Raw genomic sequence first — 24255 nt, forward strand, 5'->3', positions numbered from 1 at the left:
ACAAGTTGCTGAAGAAGAGCTCTTCCCCTCCCTGTCACGCAGACTGATGTGTTTACCCTGGTCGTATCAGCGGGGAGCCCCTGCGGGACAAGAATCCCGACACGGAGCTCCTCCATCTGCCTGACAACACTCGCGACACCGCGTGCATCCTCCCAGCAGGCTCACCCCTTACATGTGGGCCTCCGTCTCTTCTCTCTCCCCACACACCAGACGCTGACACATGTGTGTGCCCTCTGCACTCTCAGAAGTTCGCATTTTGGGGAGACATGTGCCGAGCAGCGTTTTGTGAGGGCTCATTACGACGCTCTTAATTAGACCGAGCACCGGGACAACGTGGGACGCAAACTTTGTTTTTTACAGTGCAACCGCCTGCCAAACATGCACAGCCCGCAGGCACGGACGTATGTAACCGACAATATTTGCACGGTAACGCCATTTTCGCCAAGCGACTTCTCAAATCGGCTCAGTCAGTCAAGCTTTGGGAGGCCTCGCTGAAGAATGGTCTGCTCCGCAGGCAGCATGTGCGTGCTTGAAGGCTGCTTTAAGAGCTGATAAAGACCAAAAAGGAGTGAACTCATAAACGGTAAATCTCTCCATTTGGAGACAGACCTCTGTCTGCAGGCGGGCGGGCGGGCAAGGCCGACGAAACCCGCGTCCTCTTCCAACGAAGCTCTTTAGACGCGAAACCGCAGTTAGCTTTTAGTCGGCCTTAACTCCGGAATGACGTAAACGAGCGGAATGATGATTGATGATGATCTTAAACGACCTTGATGAGAGAGTGCAGTCGCTTTGCTGCTTGCTCTTGCCTCTGCTTGCCTCTGCTTGCATTTTCTTGCATTTTCTTGCTTCAAATTTGCCAGATATATCACATATATCTTGCCAGATATATCACATATATCACTCTTCAACGTTTGAGTGAAGACAAATCCAGAAAGTCGTCGAGCGGAAGTAAATGGACTGTGTGGGAATGATACCACTCTACCATGGACTCAAAACATTGGACAAAAGCAAGCTAATACACAGCTAACTAGCATAACCAGGCCTACCAAGAAACAGGAGGAGAGCGCATATAATGAATCTTATGCGACTGACTGGCCTGCACTAGCACACGGGCAGAACTCCTCCTCAACCCCTGCACCCAGACGGACAAAGCCAAGGACAGCTAAGGAAAGTAAAACCAGCAAAATACCTCCACAACAACCAAGCCTACAACTTCAAAACAGATTTGCTCCATTGTCGCAGGATCCTAAATCTCCATCTGATGACCTGGATAAGCAGCTATCTCCTCAAAGCGGGGTAAGAACTGAGAGTAAATGTGAGAAAAGGCCGCAGGCAAAGCTAGTGACTGGGCCTGAGACTCTGATTGTTGGTGACTATGCTGTAAAAGATGTCAGAAAACTGTGCAGCAAGAACACCAAAATACTCTGCTTTCCGAAAGATATGGTCTCTGACATGAGAGACAAATTCCTGGACATCGTGGCTGACTATCCCACAGCGAAAAACATCATCGTGCATACAGGAAGCTGTGATATTGTGAAACAACAGTCTGAAGTTCTGAAGCGAGACTTTATTGATCTGTTAAACACAGTCAGCTCTGTCAAGGCTGAGGTGTTCATCAGTGGCCCTCTTCCACCAGTCAGAGGAGGAGATGAAGGATTCAGCAGGCTGTTTGCACTGAACAGATGGCTGTCAACTGCATGTGCTGACCATTCAGTACATTTTATCAACAATTTCTACCTTTTCTGGGAGCGCAGACATCTTTTTGCAGCGCATGGAATTTGCCTGAACAAGTCAGGGGTAAAACTGTTTACCTCTAACCTATTTTTCTCCCTGCGTCACCCGTCTGTCCCTACTGCCAAGGACAAGATACAAGAGGAGTCTAAACACAAGATAACCACACAGCATCGCCATGGAGACCTTACGGGAAGGATGCCCCCGCCTAATGACAGCCAAAAGGAGGAGTCTCCAACCTCATCATCAGAGACCGCCTCCGATCTTCCACTTTCCCTACCCTTCCTAGACGCGGAGTCTTTACCTCCCTCCCCAGCACCTACTTCTATTTCGGGTCCATACTTTGGATCGCAATCCTCTCTCACACTCTCCCCATCCTCCCCCCACCTGGAGTTCACTGACCACATGGAAAAGCTGGTCATTGCTGGAACCAAACACACTCCTCTCCCCACTCCTCAACGGTACCACAATTGATATCTTCTGGGTCCAGGCTACAAGGCTAATGATACCAATGACTCTCTCCAGGAAAAGTCGGGGCCCTGTATGCAGGTAGCCGTCTCAATTCCTGTCCTGCAAGTTTATAGAAAAAGAAAGGTGAGGCTGCGAAGAAACAATAGTAAACATGCTAACTTATCAAACTTAGCATACATTCCTCGTCAGCCTGTCCAAATAAATTGGGCAAAGAAAGCTTTAACCACATTAAACCTAGCTTTATTAAATGTCAGGTCTCTGTCAGGAAAAACATTTTTAATCAATGATTTTATTGTTAGGCACAAACTGGAGATTTTGTTTTTAACTGAAACTTGGTTAAATCAAGATAACAGTGCAGCTGTTCTTATTGAATCAACACCTCACAACTTCAGTTTCATGAGTGAAACAAGAGCGCATAAGAAAGGAGGTGGAGCTGCTGTTTTATTTAATGATTCTCTTCAATGCAAGCAGATGTCCTTTGGTCATTTTAGTTATTTTGAATATGTGGCTCTGAATTCCACTCAAGCTTTATTCCTAAACATTTACAGACCGCCTAAATACTGTGCAACCTTCTTTGATGAGTTTACTGAACTGCTGTCTGTAATCTGTATTGATTTTGACTGTGTTGTTATTGTTGGTGATTTTAATATCCATGTTGATAATCCCCAGGACAGAGAGTCTATAGAACTATGTGGTGTCCTTGATAACTATGATCTGACTCAGCATGCGACAGGACCCACCCACAACAGGGGGCACACTCTGGACCTAATCATCACCAAAGGTGTAAACATTTCCAAGGTTGCTGTGACTGATGTTGCACTCTCTGATCATTTCTGTGTTTTCTTTGAGAGTGCAATCTCCTTGCACACGAATGTCCAAACCAAGGTTGTGACAAAGCGTTACATCTCTGAAAACACCAGTGAACTATTTATTCAGAAGTTCTCCTCCACACCAGCCCTCTCTTGCCTCTCAGTCAATGAGCTTGTAGATGGCTTCAATTTAAAAGTTAAAAATATTATTGATGCCATTGCACCCACTAAAGTGAAGGTTGTCTCGGGTAAGCAAAGATCTCTATCTCTAGAATGCTACGCTGGTCAAAATGGAGAAACGAGAGTGTCGGAAAGCTGAGCGCAGGTGGCGAAAAACTAATCTCCAGGTTCACTGTGACATCTATAAAGAGAGACTTCGCAATTATAATTTGGAACTTAGAAATGCAAGGCAGTCATTCTTCTCTGACATCATAACCAAAAGCAAGAACAATAGACGCGCCTTATTTGCTACCGTCGACAGGCTAACAAACCCTCCAGTGTCAGTAGCTGCTGAACTCCAATCCACCTGGGCATGCAATCAATTTGCCTCCTTTTTTACTGACAAAATTCAGAAAATTAGACAAGCAGTCAGTGCCTCCACACCAACCACAGGATATGTGTTGTCCCGATCTCTGAATAACATCCATTCAAATATCATGACACAATTTAATTCAATCGACCGTAGAAGCCTAGAAGACATTATACAACATCTGAAGTCATCCTCCTGCTGCTTGGATATTCTACCAACACACGTTTTCATAAATATTTCAAACTGCATGACCACTGATCTCTTACAAATTGTAAACACATCCCTTCTCTCAGGTGTCTTCCCACAAGCCATAAAAACTGCAGTTATTAAACCACTCCTAAAGAAGGTTAGTTTAGACTCCGCAACGATGAAAAATTATAGGCCAATATCAAACCTCCCATTTTTGAGTAAAATAATTGAAAAAGCGGTTTTCCAACAGCTGACCAACTTCTTGACCGTAAATAACTGCTTTGATGTTTTCCAGTCAGGCTTTCGACAGCACCACAGCACTGAAACTGCTCTTGTTAAGGTTTTCAACGACATCCACTTAAACATAGACAATGGCAGAAGTTCAGTCTGAGTCTTACTAGATCTCAGTGCTGCATTCGACACGGTCGACCATGCCATACTCCTAGAAAGACTAAAAATCTGGGTGGGACTCTCTGGCACAGCACTGGTTTGGTTTTAACTGGTTTGAATCCTACTTGAAGGGCCGAGAATACTTTGTGTCTGTGGCTCATTACACATCAGAGCTGACTAAAATGACATGTGGTGTTCCCCAAGGTTCAATACTGGGGCCTCTTCTGTTCAACATCTACATGCTTCCACTAGCTCAGATTATGGAAAACAACAAAGTGTGTTATCATAATTATGCAGACGACACACAAATCTACATAACTATGTCACGAGGGGACTATAATCCCATACAAGGGCTGGGTAACTGCATTGAACAAATCAACAACTGGATGTGCCTGAATTTTCTTCAATTAAACAAAGATAAAACAGAAGTAATTGTTTTTGGTACCAAGGACGAACAATTGAAAATCACCGGTCAGCTTCAGTCACTGATGTTAAAACCCACAAACCAAGCCAGAAATCTAGGTGTAGTTATGGATTCAGACCTCAACCTGAACAGCCATATCAAGACAATTACAAAATCAGCCTACTATCACCTGAAGAATATATCAAGGATTAGAGGACTTATGTCTCAACAGGATTTGGAAAAACTTGTCCACGCATTTATCTTCAGCAGACTGGACTACTGTAACGGTGTGTTTACAGGTCTCTGTAAAAAGTCCGTCAGAAAGCTGCAGCTGATTCAGAACGCTGCAGCTCGAGTCCTCACTAAGACCAGGAGGGTGGATCACATCACCCCAGTTCTGATGTCTTTGCACTGGCTTCCTGTCCAACAAAGAATTTACTTTAAAATCCTGCTGTTGGTTTACAAAGCACTGAATGGTTTAGGGCCAAAATACATCTCTGATCTGCTGCTACCTTATGAACCATCCCGACCCCTCAGGTCGTCTGGGACCGGTCTACTTTCTGTTCCCAGAGTCAGAACTAAACCTGGAGAAGCAGCGTTTAGTTTTTCTGCTCCACATATCTGGAACAAAGTCCCAGAACCCTCAGCTCATTTAAATCAAGATTGAAGACTTTTCTGTTTGCTGCTGCCTTTAATTGAACCACGTTCAATTAATATATTAATCAATTTCCTGCATTTCTGCATTTTACTACTGCATTTTATTTCTTGCACTGTTTTTTAATGTTTTAATGAATGTTCTTAATTGTTTTTAAATCTCCTTTTCTTTTGCCTTATGTTTTGATGCTTTTAATGGTTTTATGTGAAGCACTTTGAATTACCTTGGTGTTGAAATGTGCTATACAAATAAACTTGCCTTGCCTTGCCTTGCCTTGAAGGCGTTGATGACGGCCGGGGCATTAATGTTCCGCAGGGTTTCTGGCGTTGTTTAACTGCTCGTTTGGTGGGCGCGCTGGCTTTGCGGCATCCTGTGACAGCTTCTCGGAAAACCGACATCGTTTACTTTTCCGATGCGGGCTGGCATCAGACAGATCCACGCGAGCCATTAAAAGCAATTTGGAAAAGGGCATTTTTGATGAGGCGCACTTTGCCCAATCATGAAGCACTTACAGCAGGGGGAGCATATTTTTGTGAGAGATGACAGGAGGGCACGTGTGGGGAAGGAGACTCACCACTAAGCCTGGAAGAATGATGGGGGGGGGGGCTGTTAAGTTTCTGTGATAATCTGTTTCAAATGTGCGATGTTGCCTTTACAGAGCCGCACCACAAATCTAAATGTCATGTTCCAACTGACACAGGCAGCAGAGCGGAGGAAAGTTTGTGTCATGGCTGGCAGACAAGAGGAAAAACCAGAATCCCTGATTCAACCTGTCCTCCACAGTCTCCTCGCTGATGAGTTCGCACCTCTACCGTAAACCATCCTGTACAGAACACACATACTCTATATTGGCTTAGAATTGAATTAACTAAAAAAACTACATTTTTCATACAGTTCTTCATGGGTAAATGTGGCTGAAAGCTTCAAAGACACCCTGTAAGTGGGCCATGCGATGGTAACGTTTTGGTCATATTGCATTTCTAAGGTCAAGAATGAACCCTTATTTGACTATATAACTGGTTAAAGGATCAGGCCAGTGTTTTTGGAAGTTGTACCTGCTTTACTTCCACTTTTTCAATGCACACTTATTTTCTTCTGTTCAAAGCTTTTATTCATTAGCAAACAACAATCTCTCTGCATTTTAACTTCACCATCACCCAGTGATATAGTATCTTTAACAAATACAAATTCAGACGTGAAGTACACACATAACACAATTACTCTCAAGAATGCGTTCATTGATTTTTATTTTTATTTTTACCAGAGAGAAATTTATGGAAACCAAGAAGGAAATACCAAAATGTGTATAAAAACACCCTGGTTTGGTTAACTATGATGTGAAGCATGTGCGATTTTTTTTCTTATTGCACTTTTTGAGTAAATGGCTCATGATGCAATGGTTTTGAGCAGCTGTAATTTGGCCATTTGTGGTTCCACCAGCAGTCAACAAGAAACAAACACTGTATACTCGCTTTAATTTGCTTTTACGCTTTTTCTTCTTTTCTTTCTTCCTCACTTGAAAGACAAGTGTGAACTTTTAAAGCTGCACGAGGAAGATCTGATGTAAGAATGGTCTTTGTGAAAAACGAAAAAAAAGTGCACTTAAAACGTCCCTTTGGTAAACTGTTGTTAAATCTTTACTGCAGCGTTCCTACGGTACTTTAGTGCATTGTGATACTCTTTCCACTCCTGGTAAGAAGGAGACATGGTGAGACACAAGAGGAGACGGTGGCTACATCTGCTTGTTCGCAGCTTAATTCTCTCACGTCCCTATAGCCTTGTGAAAAGTGTCCTGGGGCACGCTGGGCCTCTCCAAACATATCAAGTGACTGATGCATGATGGTTGGATTTGGAAAGTGTTATCCCTTAGATGCAACTGTCAAGTACAAATGGGCCAACACTTTAATTACCGCTTCCTACGGGGGACAGAAAACAACCTCCTTCAAGACGGGACTGGAAAACCAGGCGTGAGCGCTTTTACAGCACATGAGAAAGGCTCGATAATTGGAGGGTTTTAGTCCAGAATGCTACATATCCAGTGGAAAAAATCACGCCACCTTAAATCCCTAAGTCAGTATTTCAAAAACACAGATGACTTGAGCTCTGCAAACAAAGCCATTTTGTGAGTAAGAGTTGGGGCTCAGCTGACTTCTAGTTTTCCTTTCCAATGTGTATCACCGTCGACGCAGTGGTTACTTTCTGAACGCTGTCAGTGTTTATCAATTCATTTCAAATCTCGTCCTGGTTGTGGAACCTGAATCACCAGTGGGGCCATCAAGGGCTCTGTGTAGAAAACCAAAGCGGCAGAGAGCTGATTGGCTTTTGTAGCATCCCTGTCTTTTGCTTAAGGCAGGAGTCAAAGTCCAGTGATGAGTCAGGGGAATCTAAGTAAACAAAAATCCCCCACGTAGAAACCACTGTGTCATCGTTTTAAGCCAGCAGATCAAAATCGATACCAGCCAACAAAAAAAATGAGTTTGTCCTCAGACACCCCTGTATAAACATTTGCTTTTTCTTCTTCCACTCAGGGCACCTGGCAGAAAGTTGACAAGATGAATACGCACTTCTTTTGCACCTATTAATTCCTCTTGGCACTGGACGCCTAATGAGGCAGAGCTCATCACTGAGGCGACACATAACTGGGATGTCTCTTGCAGCAGGAGTATACTTTATTAATCATTGCCGCTGAGCGGAGCTGCTCTGAAAGCCAAACAAGTCCCTCTGCTCACTGCAGCTGAGTTGTGGCCCAGAGGTCTTGAAAATGTGAGTTCTTTGTTTTTCCCGAGCTGTTCTCTCTCCCGCTGACGGTGGCCCTCGCCATCTGATACCCTTTAGACGTAGCACGCTTTCATGACTCCAATGTCAACCCATTACTGGACGCTTAGAGCAACTGATTTAGAACGAAAAGTGAGAGCGTCCGAGTAGAGTGGGTGGGTCAAACAAACACAGGACTTTCACTCAGGAGACAGTTGTTCGCATCCTGTGACAAGCCAAGTCTACGTTGACTTTACCTTAGTTTTATTGTAATTTTGTTACGTAACTTCCACACTTTACAAATGCCAGCCTGTATGTAACATTGCACATCGTCCCTGAGTCCAAAAGTGACTCTTGAGGGTTACCTAGAGCGCTGGCCACTGACCAAGCTGTGGTATTTGACGAGCTGGGATTGAGAACACGTTGTTTTTTCCCCATGAGAAGCCAGGACCTGAAGGACATGGCGGCTTAGAGTACTAACACTACACTGTCAGAATCTGAAGTCTTCATTTTACCAAACAAAGCACTGCTCCAGTTGTCCATCACCTCTCCGTCAAACTCTCCTCCTCAGACCGGGGGTCTGACCCCGTCTCTTCCCCAACACTCCATTGATTCCTCTTTCGCCCGGCCCTATTGCTCTGAACGCATCCAAAGCAGACAGCTGCTGACAGGCGACGAATCAGAATGGATCGAATGGGACGGAGCTTTATGGCGCCTGATGGGCAGAGGGTCGGCTGGGTCAAAAGATCCTGTCTCATAATCCGGGGATCATCGCTCATCACGTCAAAACCCAAAGTAAAGAAACATTTTCTCATCTGGCACCGGCGCGGGAACTGTTTTATGCAATATTGATCACAGTGGCAGCCCCATAATTCCTTGCCCTGATTGAAATCTTTCATGGTTTGTCTTTCCTAAAAATCGATGAAAAAGTGGTAATTGCTCATTTTTAGAAACACCATGAGAACTTCACACTGAACCTCCTAAACCCAGATCTATCTGGCCTGCTGGGGCTGACAAAGACGATGTTTGCTTTCATAGCAGCCTAAATGTTATGAAACTGAACGCCATAAAACTTTCTAGAACGCAAGAAAACCGAGCAAAGATGATTCAATTCAAGCAGCCCCGGCTCCTGGAGACAAAACAAGCCCCTCGCTGATTTTTATCACACCATGCCTCATATTTGCGTAAATACAACAATCATTTTCTCTAAGGATTTTACTGGCTGTGACGTTGCCAGTTCTTTAAGAAGCTGCAGTACTAGCTCAGTCAGCATATATACACACATGATGTATAATCAACGCGCTCTGCATGGCAACACAGGCCTACATCCGCGGATGTGTCAATGACATATGGGGGTTCAATTTCAAATGTGTACAGCATCAAATAGCTCAGAGGGCCTCCATGTGGCTTTGCGCATCTGCTGCACAGACAGTGTGTGTGTGTGTGTGGGGGGGGGGGGTCCACAAGTGTGTGTTGGCTGTGTGAACGAGTGGCAGGGAGCGAGAGAGACAGTCAAACAAAGATGTCTCATGGTTGACAAAGACCAAGAAGTCACCTCATCAATCTCTGGGGTTAATCTTTCCACTGCACGAGTCAGCTCTGATTAACACTTCTGTTGATGGCGCCGTTTCAACGGCTGCCAATATTTCACATCAAAACATTTGACACCGGCAGCGATGCCAACCTATGACAGTTGCAACACTTTTTCATTTAAAGGTTTGAATAGATCCGTGCAGGCAGAGGATCAACTATTATTGACCCAGAGCAGCGTCTGGCAGTCTGTCTGAGGTGAACCGTACAGCCTAAACTACTGGATATTATATTGAATTTCCTTCAACAAAATGCTCTGAGTGAATTATACTCTGGTAAACAATTACGCAGGGTATATGTCTAGGGCTTTTATTGTGAAAGGTAAGAACGGAAAAGGACTGGATCTGGTCTGCGATGCCTTTGTCAAGGTTTTAAGGAGTAATAAAGTTTGCCGTCTTGGTTCGGACTACGGAACCTCAGCTTTGTTGTCCTCTATAGTACGTGTTTTGAAAATGTCCGTTCCGCACAATGTGATTGGTCGATGTCTTTTCTCGCAATACTCGCGTTTTCTGTGAAAGTATATGTCTAAAACTTCAATTCAATTCAATTTGAACTTCAGTTCAAAAACAGATACTGAGAAAATGCCCCCGATGTGTAAAGCTATGTGTAATTCAACAACAGCAAAATGATGAGTGTCTCTGTAAATGTCCACAAAAATATGTTAATCCACTTTTGGAAATGGCTGTGCCATTAAAGTGGTACTCCAGCCATTTAGTGATTTGCATAAGGTTGAGGGACACACTTTTAAAATATGGTCAAAGTCAAATGTCAATGTAAAATCCCTTTAAGGATCAATGTTAAACAACCGGGAGACAAGCTAGAAAACTGATCTTGGTTAACCTCCTCTCGGTTGATGGTTTTGTAAGTAAACATAAAACAAAGAGCTGAAAGAAGATGTCGAGGCGTTATTATCAATCTTCGCACCAGAGCACATCAGAGTGAGTATGCGGAGGAGGATAAATGAGCGGCAGATGTTTTTCAGAGGACCACAGCACGGCTGGGGTAATGACTCGGCAGTGTCACGTACACACTGTTACAGTCTGCGTAGGTAGACATCGCCAACATGATGGACAGCATTACTGTTGACAGGCGACAAATCCGCCTGTCAGCCCTTGTCTGGGGCTGCTTCTCCCCAAAAGGGTCAGTGGGGTTAAGCTGCTGACTCTCAAGGGGTCTGTGTGCGTAACCTGCTGACCGGCGATGACGCACGGTGAAAAATACCTCCATGGTTCTCAACCTCTCTGTCCTACTGTATCTTACTGCAGCCGTTTACGGCGTGTAGGGTTTAAAGTGCAAAGAGCTATAATGCAACGTGGCTTTTGAGGGGATCTCCTAACGTGACAGGAACAACAGGTCATACGTTAACTGCTGTGAGCCTGTGATACCAGGGATGGAGGCTAATACGGGGGCCACGGTCCACCAAGCACTTCAATGTTTTAGTGGCCCAAATGTAACGTGGCGCAGATGAACACAGACCTCCTTAAATGTGACAGGGAAATAAATGAAGAGACATCAACAAGAATAAAACTAGGCAAAGAAAATACTATCTCAGCTAAAAAACTGAACAGTGCAATAATAAACAGCTCGTAGTGTCTGCTTAAAGAGTAAAGCTCTTAGAGAGTCAGCTGCAAAATTTAGCGTCACTTTAAATATTTTCATGTTTTTTATCGAGACTACAGATTAAATCGAGTTCATCAGATTGTTTATTTTCATCCGATGCTGGACTGTCAACAACGGAGCGCATAAAACGGTGTTTTCCTGTTTGTGAATGTGGAGAATTGGTTTCAGAGACGACACTTTTGGAGCTGCATTCATCCTGCAGGAGGGAGGCTATACTGTGTGTGAGGAGACGTCACTAATGGCCTGATGTCAGCACTGATGGATGGGTTATGATACAAAAATTGTGTAAAAAAGCTTTTCGCAGCTAACGGATAAAACAAATGAAATGTAATGGGCCTATTTAGTATCATTGGCTGCTTGGATCATAACACACCTGACTGAAACTGCTGTGTCAATAAAAGTCAGGAAAATGAATCAGAGTTGATAAATTAGTTCGTCACATTACTATTTCGTCTTGTGTTATGGTAAAGCAACTTCATCACGCACCTTTAGAATTTGCTGCAGCAGTCTTGTGGCCACTGCAGACGCTCAGTCACTGACCATTTGTACTCGTCTCTCTCTCTCTCTCTCTCGCGCTCTCTCTCTTACTTTCTGTTCAAACCTGCCATAGTCTCTCACCGTCTGTGTGTGACCGATGCAACAGTGAGGACAGGTTGTGCACCAGCTTTTCCCCAGATGTTGGATGTCAGATGCTGCAGCGGTCAGTCAGAAGTGATATGTTTTCATTACCTCCTCAGCGCAGTAGGGCCAGCAACGTGGCAACTTGGGTTTAGTCCTTTAGTTAGTAAGTAAGTGCAACTTTCTCAAAAAGCGGTGCAGTCCTGTTTCCTGAAAGTTAACATTCACATACAATGAAACCGCATGGCGAATTACGCTTTGAGGGGAAATATATTTTGTCGAGGATTACGTTTGCTTTTGTCGTATCATATATAAGTTTCAATGGAGTTGGAAGTCCACAAATGAAGAAGTGAGCTGGATGGGAACAAACACAGAGCTTTCACCCAGGAGACCGTGTTCATGTCCAGTGTGAACCGAGTACTTTTGTTGCCTAAACATAACCAAGTCGTTTTGTCGATAAACTGTCTTCTTCAAAAGAGTCAACAAATGGGCGGCCGTGGCTCATTGGATAGAGAGGGTCGTCCGGCAACCGCAAGGTCGGCGGTTCGATCCTTGACTCCTGTGCCGAAGTGTCCCTGAGCAAGACACGAAACCCCTAACCGCTCCCCGGGTGCTTCTCAGCAGCCCACTGCTCCCAATAAGCTAGGGATGGGTAAATGCAGAAGTTACATTTCATGTATGTACCAAATGTATATGACGACTACAATACAATTGCATGTCATTTTTTTGGGAGTTAGCGTTCAAAATGAATCCAAACTAATTCTTTGGTTTTGGGCAGTGAGGGATGAGAGTGGCGCTCAGCGATCACTTGAAGCCGTGACACTCGCCGTGTCGAGTCGCGGGTGGCTCTGAGGGGAGCCAGGCGGGTTGGGGTTTACTGAGGCCCAGGGAGGCTGGAGAGGGAAGCCGGCAGCACCAGCCATAGAAAGAAGAAGCCGATAAAGGACAAAGAGAATCCAGCTCTCCTTAGTATGCTTGTTTGTAAGATGTGGAGGATGCAGGGAATTTGTAAAAAGACTGATTTATACTTTAGTAGGTGTGAATGAGAAAAGGTTCAGAATAGTAAAGAGAGACTGCAGCTGGTGCTTCACAGTCCAACAAGATCAAAGGTTACCAGTCCTCCACTGCACCCGCTTTAACAAGCCAGCTCATCGCTCCGTTAACAGAACATCTGCCATTGCCATTCAGTTATAATGAGTGATTAAAAGCTTCCAATTGAGCTACAAGTGAGCCTGTAAAGAGCCCCCCGGTGCTCAGTCAGTGCTGCTGAACTGGCTGCCATACGAGGGGGTCGGCCTGTGCACCAGAACACACACGTCTCGCAGTAAAAAGCAAATTGTCACTTTTGCAGAGAGCAGCAAATAAAAAGACCCCAAAAGAAGTTTCACAAGAGTCGGGGAGCGCGATGCTCACGCACTGTGAGAGCAGAACAGCTGCTGAGGCACTTGAGCAGCCATACCTTACGAAACCCGGATCGCACTCCAAGTCCTTGGTACTGCCTCCAGACATCCTAATTCGGAGCATCACGCATTCATCATGCACCCCCTTTCAACGCCCGTCGCACGAATACAAAAAACGCTGACACAGGATATCTTGCTCTTTGACTGTCTGCTGTGCTGAAAGCAAGACAAACGTGCGTCGGTCCAAACAAGACATGCATGCATTGGCAACAACCTCCTTTTCAATATGGAGATAAAATATGAAGACGGATTAACACCAACTGGTCCTGTTGAAGGTATATACTGATGATCCATACTGCATTCATAGTGCAATATCAAATGGAAACAAATGATTGAATACCAGCTCCAGCTTCTCTCAACCAGCTCTCTTTAACATCTGGCAGATAAAATGAGGCGAGTGCATGTTTCTTCATCTGATTAAGGGTACTCTGATCGATGGGCCAGAGAGGCATTCTAAATACTTTGATCATTGGTCTCTATGAAGGCCAATCAGAAGAGACTCTCTAAAGCCCCTTTTACACGCCGACTACTTCAACTTGTGTAGTCTATGGCTGTAGGGAATCACTTACTGAAGTGCATTTGATTTGATTTACATTGTGAATCCAAGACGTCTACAGTTGGAGTCGTGTTTTTAACGGACGGATGTTAGTCTGTGTTTTGGGGCTCCACTAACTCCAGAGAAAAATATCCGGCCCAATGCTCCACTGTGTTCATCATCAGCTAATCACGAACATCGCCTGGGCAGGTGGTCTAGAGTTCTTCATGGTATTGAATGTTTTGGAACTAAACAAAGGTTTCCCATCTGACAAAGGATTTGAACTTAAAACCTTCAGGTCCCAAACTCCCGCTCTTCCATTACGGCATCCAGACTGTGAGCAAGAAGAGAGAATGAATGATACTTCCTGCATAGCTATAGTGTCAGCAGTCCGAACAGGCCATCTGCCTCTGCACTACGTTGGCCACTCGCTGCCAATCGCTGGGCACGCACAATGACATCAGGGATGTTTCAGAAGCCCACAGTTCCCATCATCCGTTTGTCTGCGTATATCCAGACCGACCAACTCTCATTACGGGTGAGTAGACTGACAGCCAGGGCTAGTGTACTCAAATCAACGACCTGAGGAAGAGTGTCACGCAGATGCCAGTTGGTTTGGCCTTGCAGGAACCCGGGCCAGGTGCTTAAATTAGGAACACAGGATCAATTAGGGGCTGAGATTAATGGCGAGCTGTGCTGATGATGAAGTATCCGGCCGGTGAGGATGATACTGCCGAGTGGCTCGTGCCATTTGTCCTCTTGTCTGGCTGGTGTGCAGGCTGCCAACAGATGGGGCCCAGATGACACTGGTGGGGTTGTACAGTCTCCAAGAAACCCAAGACTCAATTAGACCTTAAAGGCAGCACACAGTCCAAACCTGCTTCTACTGCCAAAATACTGAGCGGTGGTACTTTTCTAGTATAAGTAGAAATGACTTATCATTTTGCCATTTCCAAGAGGTTTGTTGAGTTAAGTTCAGTTGAAAGATTAACAGTCACTGCATATGGGGTTGGCATATGAACATCATGCTGTATTGAAGAAAACTTGAAACTAGAGATTGAGACCATGAACTCATGTTTACGATGTTTACTGAGGGAATAAATCAAGTGAGAAGTTTAGTCATCATAGACTTCTATACAATCTCTACTTCTTTTTCAACCAGAGGAGTCGCCCCCTGACGGCCATGAGAATGCAAATTTAGGGCACTTAAGTGTTGGCTTTGCTTTTCAGACCCAGAGGTTGCCGCTTGATTACACCATGATGTTTCAGAGCTCCTCTTTAGCTCAACCTTTTGTTGGTTTCCTTTTTCTGTCCGTTTAGTACAAAACTAGAAATGTTAAAGATTGCAGCTCAGCAAGCACCTATCGGCTCCACCGCTAAAAGCTACTGATTTGGTCAATGACACTGAGGATTCAGTATTTCAGTTGCAGATTCATTGTTTAACATTTGTCTGTTAATGGTCCGAAGAATATTTTACATGGGAATAAAAAACACCACCTATCTCTGAATCACAGCATTTTCCCTTCAGTTTGAAGTAGACAGATATTCTATTATGCAACAGCATCACTCAGCATTCATTTATTTTTCCGTTTAACTTCTATCATAAGACCTACGTAGAGTTTCTTCATCATCTCGGAAACTTATTACTTCTGACAGCAGTATCATTCATTACAAATGTATTCAGAAAAATCTTTCATTTTCTAAATTATTACATATTTAAAACACAAAAATCACAGCAATGTGACATTTTCCTGTTCACGTCGTCCTGGACATGGTGCAATGTAACATAAACTCATTTACCTTGAAATATGTGGTGCACTAAAAGTTGACTAATTGTATCGCAACTTCACACAAACGCTCCCTCACCGCAAATCAACAGCCAAAGAAATAAAATTGTAAAATGAAACTGGATTGGGGCGAGAGCCAAGGCTGCATATAATCGATCCAAGTATGATCCACGACACACTTTCAAAGCCAACACCACAAAGGAGAAGCAGCGAGAAAGAGTTGACTTCAGAACGTTGAGATGTGTGATGTAATCTCTCGGCTCTGATCTGCTGACAGATGTTTGCATCTCTGCATCTCTGCATTCATGTAACATTTTGACGGTGTTTGTTCTTCCCTGCCATCCTTTGCTGAAGTCACTAAACACACACACACACACACAGAAAGCAAAACTGCACAGTCATGCACAGTTTGCTAATGATGTCTGTCTATAATGAGGAGGATTAGTGCTGCGAGGCTTTAATATTTTCTGCTGAATGGGCCTCTTCTGGTTCCCTCGCCCGCCATTCTCATGTTTGAGCATGACTCTTCTGAGGAATTAAGAATGTAAACAAAATCCTTCACTCCGCTCAAAAGCCTGGGTGCGCACATAACGCCATTGGTTGTCTCCACAATTACGGGAAAATGCACCGTCAGGTTTGGGTGAGAGAGACATCGCAGAGTGCACTGTGAGGTGGAGTGAGAGATTTGGAAGGCTTCACACAAACACCGTGTGAGATCCTCAACCCAAGGAAAGCGTCTGTAGTTTTACACCACATGTATTTAGCTGACACATTTATCTAAATCCCTTTCATTGCAAGTGGACTAGTAATCTAGAAAGGGTGAGGACCATAGTGCGGGATGTGATAGGAGAAGGCATTAAAGGGCAGGTCCATCCGTATTCTTTTTGGTTTTCTTCAAATGAAATACACTCAGTCGATAGCAATAAAACAGTCAAAAGAAGACATGCTCAATCTTAGGGAAAGAAACAGAACCAGTCTGTGCTGAGTTAAAAGCCCCTCCTACCACACTCCTGTCATTTCTTATCCTCATCATCTTCAGCGGCTCGCTCAGCAGGTTTCAGACGATTCCTTCCGAGACCAAACATTCGGGACACGGTTCTGTAGACAAGCCTCCTGCTCGTCCCAGCAATCATTATCTCCGACACAAATAAATCCACCTGAAACTATTCCCCCGAAACACGCCGGCCACAAGCTGTTCGCAATTCGGTCCAGTCTGACCACGGGGAGCGTCTGGCCTCAAATGTGCGGAATATCATTTGCATTAACGACGTAGATGTGTCGACATGAAATAAGGCCTCCGGGAAATGCAAAAGAAAAATACTGATTCTCTTCTGAAAGCGACTACTGCACAGCACGGATGCGGCCAAAGCGCACGTCTGACGTCTTGTTGTGGAGTCGCTGCACGTTTGCTCGAACCTCAAGAGAAACATTAAGAACAGAAACCTGTCCTCATTTTTCAAAGTAGTACGACCAGAGATTCTGAGAGCGGAGTTAGTTCAAGGCTGGAAGTCTTTTTTTAGGAGTTTATATGACGGCAATTTTAAAAAGCTGGAGCATTGCACCTTCTCAACCAAATGACCAAAGTTTGACCTTTTGTACTACACACTATGAATGAACTGTATCAGACAGGAGATCAAAGGTCAGACTCTTTCACTTATTGTTCCTGAAGAGCGCAAATTAGATCAATATTCTTCTGGAGAAGAAGAGTGCATTATGTGAGTAGATTATCCGTAAAAAGCTCGCAGATTCCAGCAGCTGCTCCGTTGGCCTCGGTCCACTCACCGGGCCGGCAGCGCTTGGACACTCACCACTTGGACAAAACTGCCTTGTGCCTGCAGGATTACCGTTTCAAGTCCCAAGTGGGGAAAAAAGAGAAATCTGTGCAGGGGAAGTGAATCAGACTCGTCTGCCACTGACAGCTGCTACTGCGATGTCTCTGGCCGAGGAGCTTAAGCTCCAGGTGCTAGAGAAGGTGGCCAGTGGCAGGTTTTCAATAGTTACGTCTCAAGTTGTCAATATGTGGCCAAAAGTTTTAAAAATGAGTTATTCTCAAGACGGGGGGGGGGACGGGGGACGGGGGGGGGGAGGTTGTCTGTAAATAACGAATGTTTCATTTGATCACCGTGTTCCAGCCCGAGGGATAAACAAGTCCAACAAATTAGTGCTGCACTTGGAGAGCAGTACGTTCATGTGTCATCACCGTGGTCTCTTTGGGGGGTTTAGCTCATTCGGTCCGGCCAAGGAGAAAAAAACCTACATCATTGTTTTATAATTCTGACCCGGTTCCTGTTCCTGACTCTTTTTTAGAACAAACAGAGATCGGTGCACATTAAGTCACATGGACTGAAAGGTGAGGCATCGATTGGGCAGTTTTGGCAGCTGTCGTCTGACCCGCATCGTCGACGTGGCGTGGATGCAAGTTTGTGGTTTATTCATACAGTATTCGCTGGCCTCAGTTCATAACGAAACAGTGGACTGATTGTATGAATAATTATGACGAAAAACAGAAAAAAATAGGTTATTGTAACAATCATGTTCATAACAAAATCACAATACATTGCTGATAGAGACACGATCGCGTCCCCGACAGTTCACGATTTGATCCAAACAGTATGATCTGCTCGCCGGCTCCTTCTCTCTGGATGTTATGTGTGCTGGTTTGTGTCAGATGTCCCCCCCCCACACACACACACACACACTCCCCTTTTTGCAGCCACGCCATAAGCAACCGTGCTTTCTCAAAACAGTTTTCCCAAGCTGGCCCTCTGTGGTCAGAGCAGGTGGTGGATCAATGGGCTTAGTAAGTCACTGAGACGAAGAGCAAGCCACACACACACACACACACACACACAGAAGTCAGAAGTCGTCCTTCGCTACCGGTGCATCAGTCCGGACCAGAATCATTTCATGTGACAACAAATAAATAAATGAATGCTGGAGAGTTTATCTTTCCAGAGCTGCTTTGGACACATTACGCTCACACGCTGACGTTGAGGGTCACCAGGACTCACATTACATGACCTTGACATTTCCGTCCTTCCTGCTTCTTTAGTGTTGTTTTGCTAACCGAGTGCCTCCATTGCAGCCGCAGGAAGACCTGCGATGGACGTGTGAAACCAGTTGTAAACCAGTAATGAAGCCCTCGTGGAAAGAATCCTCAGATACTCCTCAGGATTCTACTGACTTCTCTACTAAGTACCGGACATGCTCTCACACATGAGGACACAATATATGGTGCAGAGAGTGCTGCACAGTGAGCTCTGCATATACAAAAACACAGCTTTAAAGAAAGAGGCACAAGGACCGACACACAGCACTCCTCGCCCGCAGCAGCTAAACAGCCTTCGTCACTTTTAATGGAAGGACGGCCGATACCAGGGCCAAACCAGCGCTGCATAAACACTTAGTCAACTCCAGTTAAAGTGAGGGGCAATCATCTCCCAGTGACGACAATCAGCGGTTAAGCAGCCAGTCATCTCGTTAAAAACAGAGAGGGTGGGGAGGGGGGGGGGGGGGGGGACACACCGCCAGCATCGCTCAGCCAGATCACACAGATTATTATCGTCGAGTGTGTTGGAATTTCTTCAGGTTAAGTGGCCATGCGGTTACTGCAGTCATCGCCATCTTTCTGAAGAATAAAGATGATGTCGGTTTGTGACCTGAGCGGTTACGCTTGGCCACTTGGAATCATGGAGTGAAATCAAGACGCAGAGCAACAAGTGGCAAGTTTGTCTTTGGGAGAAACGTGACTTTGCATAATCGTCACATTAGTGAGCGTGCGTGGCAGGTGGTGGAAGAAGTATTCAGATCCTTTACTTCAGGAAAAGTACCGATACAGAAAGGGAAAAAACAAATAGACTTACATGCACTCAAACTCATACAGAAGTACTCAGCTTGCTGGGAAATGTGATATCCATGTGTGCTACGTTACTGGATTGTTAATACTGAAGCATTAATGGCATTCTAACGATGTAGCTGCTCGAGGTGGAGCTGATTTGAACTACTTTATCTGATTGGGTATCTTTGCCCAGTGGTTCTCAACCTAGGGGCCGGCCCCCTCCAAAGAGCCGCAGGATGAATCTGAAGTCCATCATCTTTTGCTTTTTTTTATGAAATATCAAATAATTTGACATCTTTGGGCCTCAAATTCAAAAGAAGCCATCTGAGAAGTCTAGGGGACAAATGTCTCTTTGGTGGAACTGCCAATAACGTATACATCTGAAATATCATGAAGAAGACGTTGCTTTCTGAGGAGACACGAGCCAAAAAGGTCGGGGTTCACTGGTTAAACAATGCATAGTGTTTTAGAAGCTCATCTTGTGGATTCTATTATCTGAATCTGAGCAGTCTCAACAGCTGTCAAACAAGTGTAGTGGAGTAAAAAGCACAATATAGCCCTCTGAAAGTATAAAGTAGCCTCAGATGTTCCTCTTAAAGATCATTCTCAGGGCGTTAAAGATAGATCAAGTGGAATATAAAAGTTGTAACACTCACCATTTGCGACTGGCTCCTGGGGCTGCCATTGATATCTTCCACCTTCTCATTTGCTGCGGGACAGAAGGAATGAAGAAACGAGATGCTTACTGTCCTCCCATTTACCGAACTTTAACATCGCGACGTCCAGTGACTTTTGAGCTCAGGTGCACAAGTCCAGCAGGAAACCTCTGCTGAGTTTAGCAAAGGAGAGTGTGTGTGTGTGTGTGTGTGTGTGTGTGTGTGTGTGTGTGTGTGTGTGTGTGTGTGTGTGTGTGTGTGTGTTGAGGTGCAGAGCGACGCAGGAAAAGGTCTGGGAAGCAAAGCTGCCTAATTCGTCAGCTGCCGCCAGAGAATTACTGACAGGCCAGCTTGGCCTCATTGTCTGTTGGGGGGCGAGCAGGGAGGGTAAAGTTTCAATCCAACGGAGAGAGAGAGAGAGAGAGAGAGAGAGAGAGAGAGAGAGAGGGAGAGAGAGAGGGAGAGGGGGCGAGAGAGGGAGAGAGAGAGAAAGCGAGAGGGAGAAGGAGAAAGAGAGAGAGCAAGAGAGAGGGAGAGAGAGTGGTAGAGAGAGTGAGACGGGTTAAAAAAAAAGAGAGATTTAGGGAGGCAGACGTTATCTGTGAGAAAGGCAGCATATGAAATAGAGAGGAAAATGTGTTTGTGAGTGTTGGAGTGTGATAAACACAAGGAGTCCCAGGAAGAGAGAGGCTCAGTAACAGAGACACAAAGAAAAAGAGAGAGCGAGGGAGAGACAGAGAGGGGGGGAGAGAGAGAGAGAGAGAGAGGGGGGGGAGAGAGAGAGAGAGAGAGGGGGGGAGAGAGAGAGAGAGAGAGAGAGAGAGTGGGGGGGGAGAGAGAGAGAGAGAGAGAGAGAGAGGGGGAGAGAGAGAGAGAGGGGGGGGGAGAGAGAGAGAGAGAGAGAGAGAGGGGAGAGAGAGAGAGAGAGAGAGAGAGAGAGGGAGAGAGAGCAAAGACAGTGGACATAAGAAGTAGAAGAAAAAGAATGTGTGAGCGCCGGCGCTGAGAGAGTTGCTTCAAAATCACTCATTATTTGTCCTGCTGTGATTAACGGCGGGTTCAACAGGAAGTCAGTGGTGGCCACCGTTAATAGACCACATGACCGTTGTCTGACCTGGCGTGCTGACCACAATGTATACTGTTGATTCAGGGTTTGATTAAAAAGTAGTTATGTATGGTTGAGGAAATGACACCTGCATGCTACTCAGTGCTACAGTGTTAGTGCCTCCTCTTCAATCCTACTTGGATCTTCGTCAGGTCAAAGCGGTGTGTCCTTATTTCCTCATGATGCCGTTCTACGTGATGTGCGTATAATAACTCTTCTTCAACGGGGAGATATTGTAACCATAGACGAATGAAACAACATTGACCGTCGGTTAGATGGGAACCGTGAAGAGGAGAGGACCGTCTTGAAGGTGACACATGTTTCTCTTCTGGCGTTCGTGATAGTCTCCTCCCACGCACCACGCTAACGCATCCCCACCCAAGCACAACACCATCAATCTACCCCCATCCATCACTCTCCTGATGAGACGTCAGAAAAAGCTATCAAAGAAACAGGGTTACGGAGATGAGTCACTGCAATGCCATCTGTAATGCGTAATACTGTAATGCGTCAGTCAGACCAAATGTGTTACGGCCCAACACTGGTAAGAGCAAGTCGGGAGGAGAAAAAGAGAAAGTGAGATCAGAGGGAGGAATGAGGGGACAAAGAGAGAGAGAGCGAGAGAGAGAGAGAGAGAGACGAAGAGAAGCGGAGCACCAGAGAGGGAGACGCAGAGACCCAATAAAGGGGGAGCCACAGAGAGACAGAGGGGTAAACTCTCTCCGGGGTACAATGGGAGACACATGCCTACTGCACCCCAGGGTGTCAGAGAGCCCATAGATCTGTGCTGCTGCAGCTCACCCTGCCACCCAAAAACAAGAGAGAGCTGCTGAGATTTGGCCCAAATATCAGACTGAGGAACCGCTTCCCTGCAACTCACCACAACAAAGACCAAACAGAGTGTGAGTGCCTGCGTGTGAGAGCGTGTGAGAGCGTGTGTGTGTGTGTGTGTGAGTGTGGGTGTGTGTGTGTGTGAGTGTGTGTGTGTGTGTGTGTGTGAGTGTGGGTGGCTTCATCTACCAGACAGAATGAATTATAGGCACACGCAGTGTTTTATTACTGCTGATAACACCGATTTATTCATCTTTGCTCTGTTGATATTATTTTTAAGCACTGAAACAGACGCTCTGTCACGGTAATTATGTAATAACAGTAATACTTATTGCAGTTGAATTAACCTCAGGTGTGAGCTTAATCACTTGAGCAGAAAGAGAAAGAGAAAGCTGTAGAAGGAAGACGAGAGACGGATGATAGAGTAAAAGACACAGCAGCAGATACCAGAGGAAAGACACGTGTGTGTGTGTGTGTGTGTGTGTGTGTGTGTGTGTGTGTGTGTGTGTGTGTGTGTGTGTGTGTGTGTGTGTGTGTGTGTGTGTGAGCGGATGCCGACCTATGATCTGGATGATCTGTGCCAGCAGGACTCCATCGGTGACGTCCTGGCTCAGGTCCTTGATGAGGCGCTGACAGCCAGACTTGGCCAGGTAGTGGTTGGCCCAGTCCGTGTAAATCTGCAAAGACACAACAGGACGTCCTGTCAATGTTTCTCTATGTGTGTGGTGTGTGTGTGTGTGGGGGGGGGACAGAGAGGAGGAGTGTGTGTGTGTGTGAGTGTGTGACAACGTTTTAAAGGTTTTACAATTGGCAAAGAGTGAGCTCACATGCATTTTCTCGAAACATAGCGTACGTTTGACGGTGTAAGGGAAGGAAAGGCCAGTTTCTGGCTTTCCCCCTGAAGTCTAGTCGTAAACATTAACATAGATGAGATGGGTGTTAATGTGACAGCCTGCACCAGCAAATACACAATGTCCTCTTTTTAATAGAGTACTTTGAAGAACCCGAAAACAGATGGGAAAACGACGAAGAACCAAACGAACTACGTTTTCATAAGATGAAGTCTTAATGAAGACGTGCGCTGTAACAGATTCTCCTTCCCCGAGGTGTGCCTCTGAAACCGGAAGATGTCGGATAATCTTTTGTATTGTCACCGAAACCTCTTAGCGGCCGCTTCGTCTGTCATCAGAGCCCGTGAGCCGGCCGATAAGCGGCGCTTTGTCCGGGCCAGTCGACAGACTGATCTCGACAGCTGCTGCGGTTTCACCGGGCTCCGAAAGACGTGAACCACATTTTGGCCCTGTGGACCCCGGCATCTACTTGTGTGCGGATGCTTCCATTTTCCACACGTGACCTTGAGGGTCGAAGCAGCTGCTTTCAAGGTTGAAGGGCCATCCTCCGTCCTGGTTACGCTGGTTCAAGCAGCCCAAAGTAGCTTTCTATACCCTAAAGGTTTGAAGTTTTGTCCCTCTAATCGCCTTCCTTCCAGACCTCTCTCACTGAGAACCAGACCCGGGAAATGACGAGAACTAGAAAGGGGAGCGGTTCAGACGGCTGTGGAGGAACATCTTTCTTCCTGCTCGGCCTGAATTGAGATTCTGGGAACAAACGAAAAGCTGCACCAGCCCATAAAAAGACCCTAACTGCTGCTCCGCTGCTTCTGGAAACTTTTCTTGTTATCCCCGGATAAGAAAAATAAGAAAAAGTAGCGCAGGCGTGAAGAGCTTTGAACGGTGAAAATCCCCTCAGAAATGTGAGATCTTCCATAAAGTGCGGGGGTGTTAAAATAAGAATTAATTCAGATGTATTATACTTCCTGTCTGTCAAACTGTGTGGTGGGACTCTAACGTCTCTGTCCGCAGATGAAGTCTCTATAAACACAACAGCCTCCTCAGCACTTCGGATGGTCGCCATTTCCAGAGGAATCCCCCTCATGAAATGTGTTTGTCACGATGAAATGATGCCGTTTTCCCCTCGTTTACCTCACGCCGCCCCGTAATTACGAGCCTTCCTCTCCCGCTCTTTTTCTCTTTCTTGGAAGAGCTCCTTTTGAAAGACGGCGCCTCTCAGAACTTTGCATCTGCTGTGGTTTCCCTCGGCCACTTTCTCCGTGATGAGAAGTCGTAAAGTCGAGAGAAAAACAAGAACCCCAAAAAAATGCACATGCATACAAATAAACACACACACGCGAGGGGCTCACGCACACACACACACACACACAGGAAAACACACACACACACACACTGCAAATGCAAACCGCATCCCTTGGGGGGGGGGGGGGGGG

The 24255-nt window shown here is 45.5% G+C and overlaps 1 protein-coding gene across 1 annotated transcript in view; it reads right to left on the reverse strand.

Annotated features, from left to right (window-relative positions):
- The window catches only part of nav3 (neuron navigator 3), a gene marked incomplete at its 5' end in the record, with an annotated part of 130150 nt that extends 107346 nt beyond the window's left edge, over positions 1-22804 (reverse strand). The window contains 3 exons of the mRNA XM_079294902.1: positions 20036-20088; positions 22531-22648; positions 22799-22804. Coding sequence (XP_079151028.1) covers positions 20036-20088; positions 22531-22648; positions 22799-22804 — 177 coding nt within the window. The remainder of the gene's footprint in view (positions 1-20035; positions 20089-22530; positions 22649-22798) is intronic.
- Positions 22805-24255: the final 1451 nt, after the last annotated feature.

This window comes from Melanostigma gelatinosum (assembly GCF_949748355.1).
Source record: "Melanostigma gelatinosum genome assembly, chromosome: 22".
NCBI lineage: Eukaryota > Metazoa > Chordata > Actinopteri > Perciformes > Zoarcidae > Melanostigma > Melanostigma gelatinosum.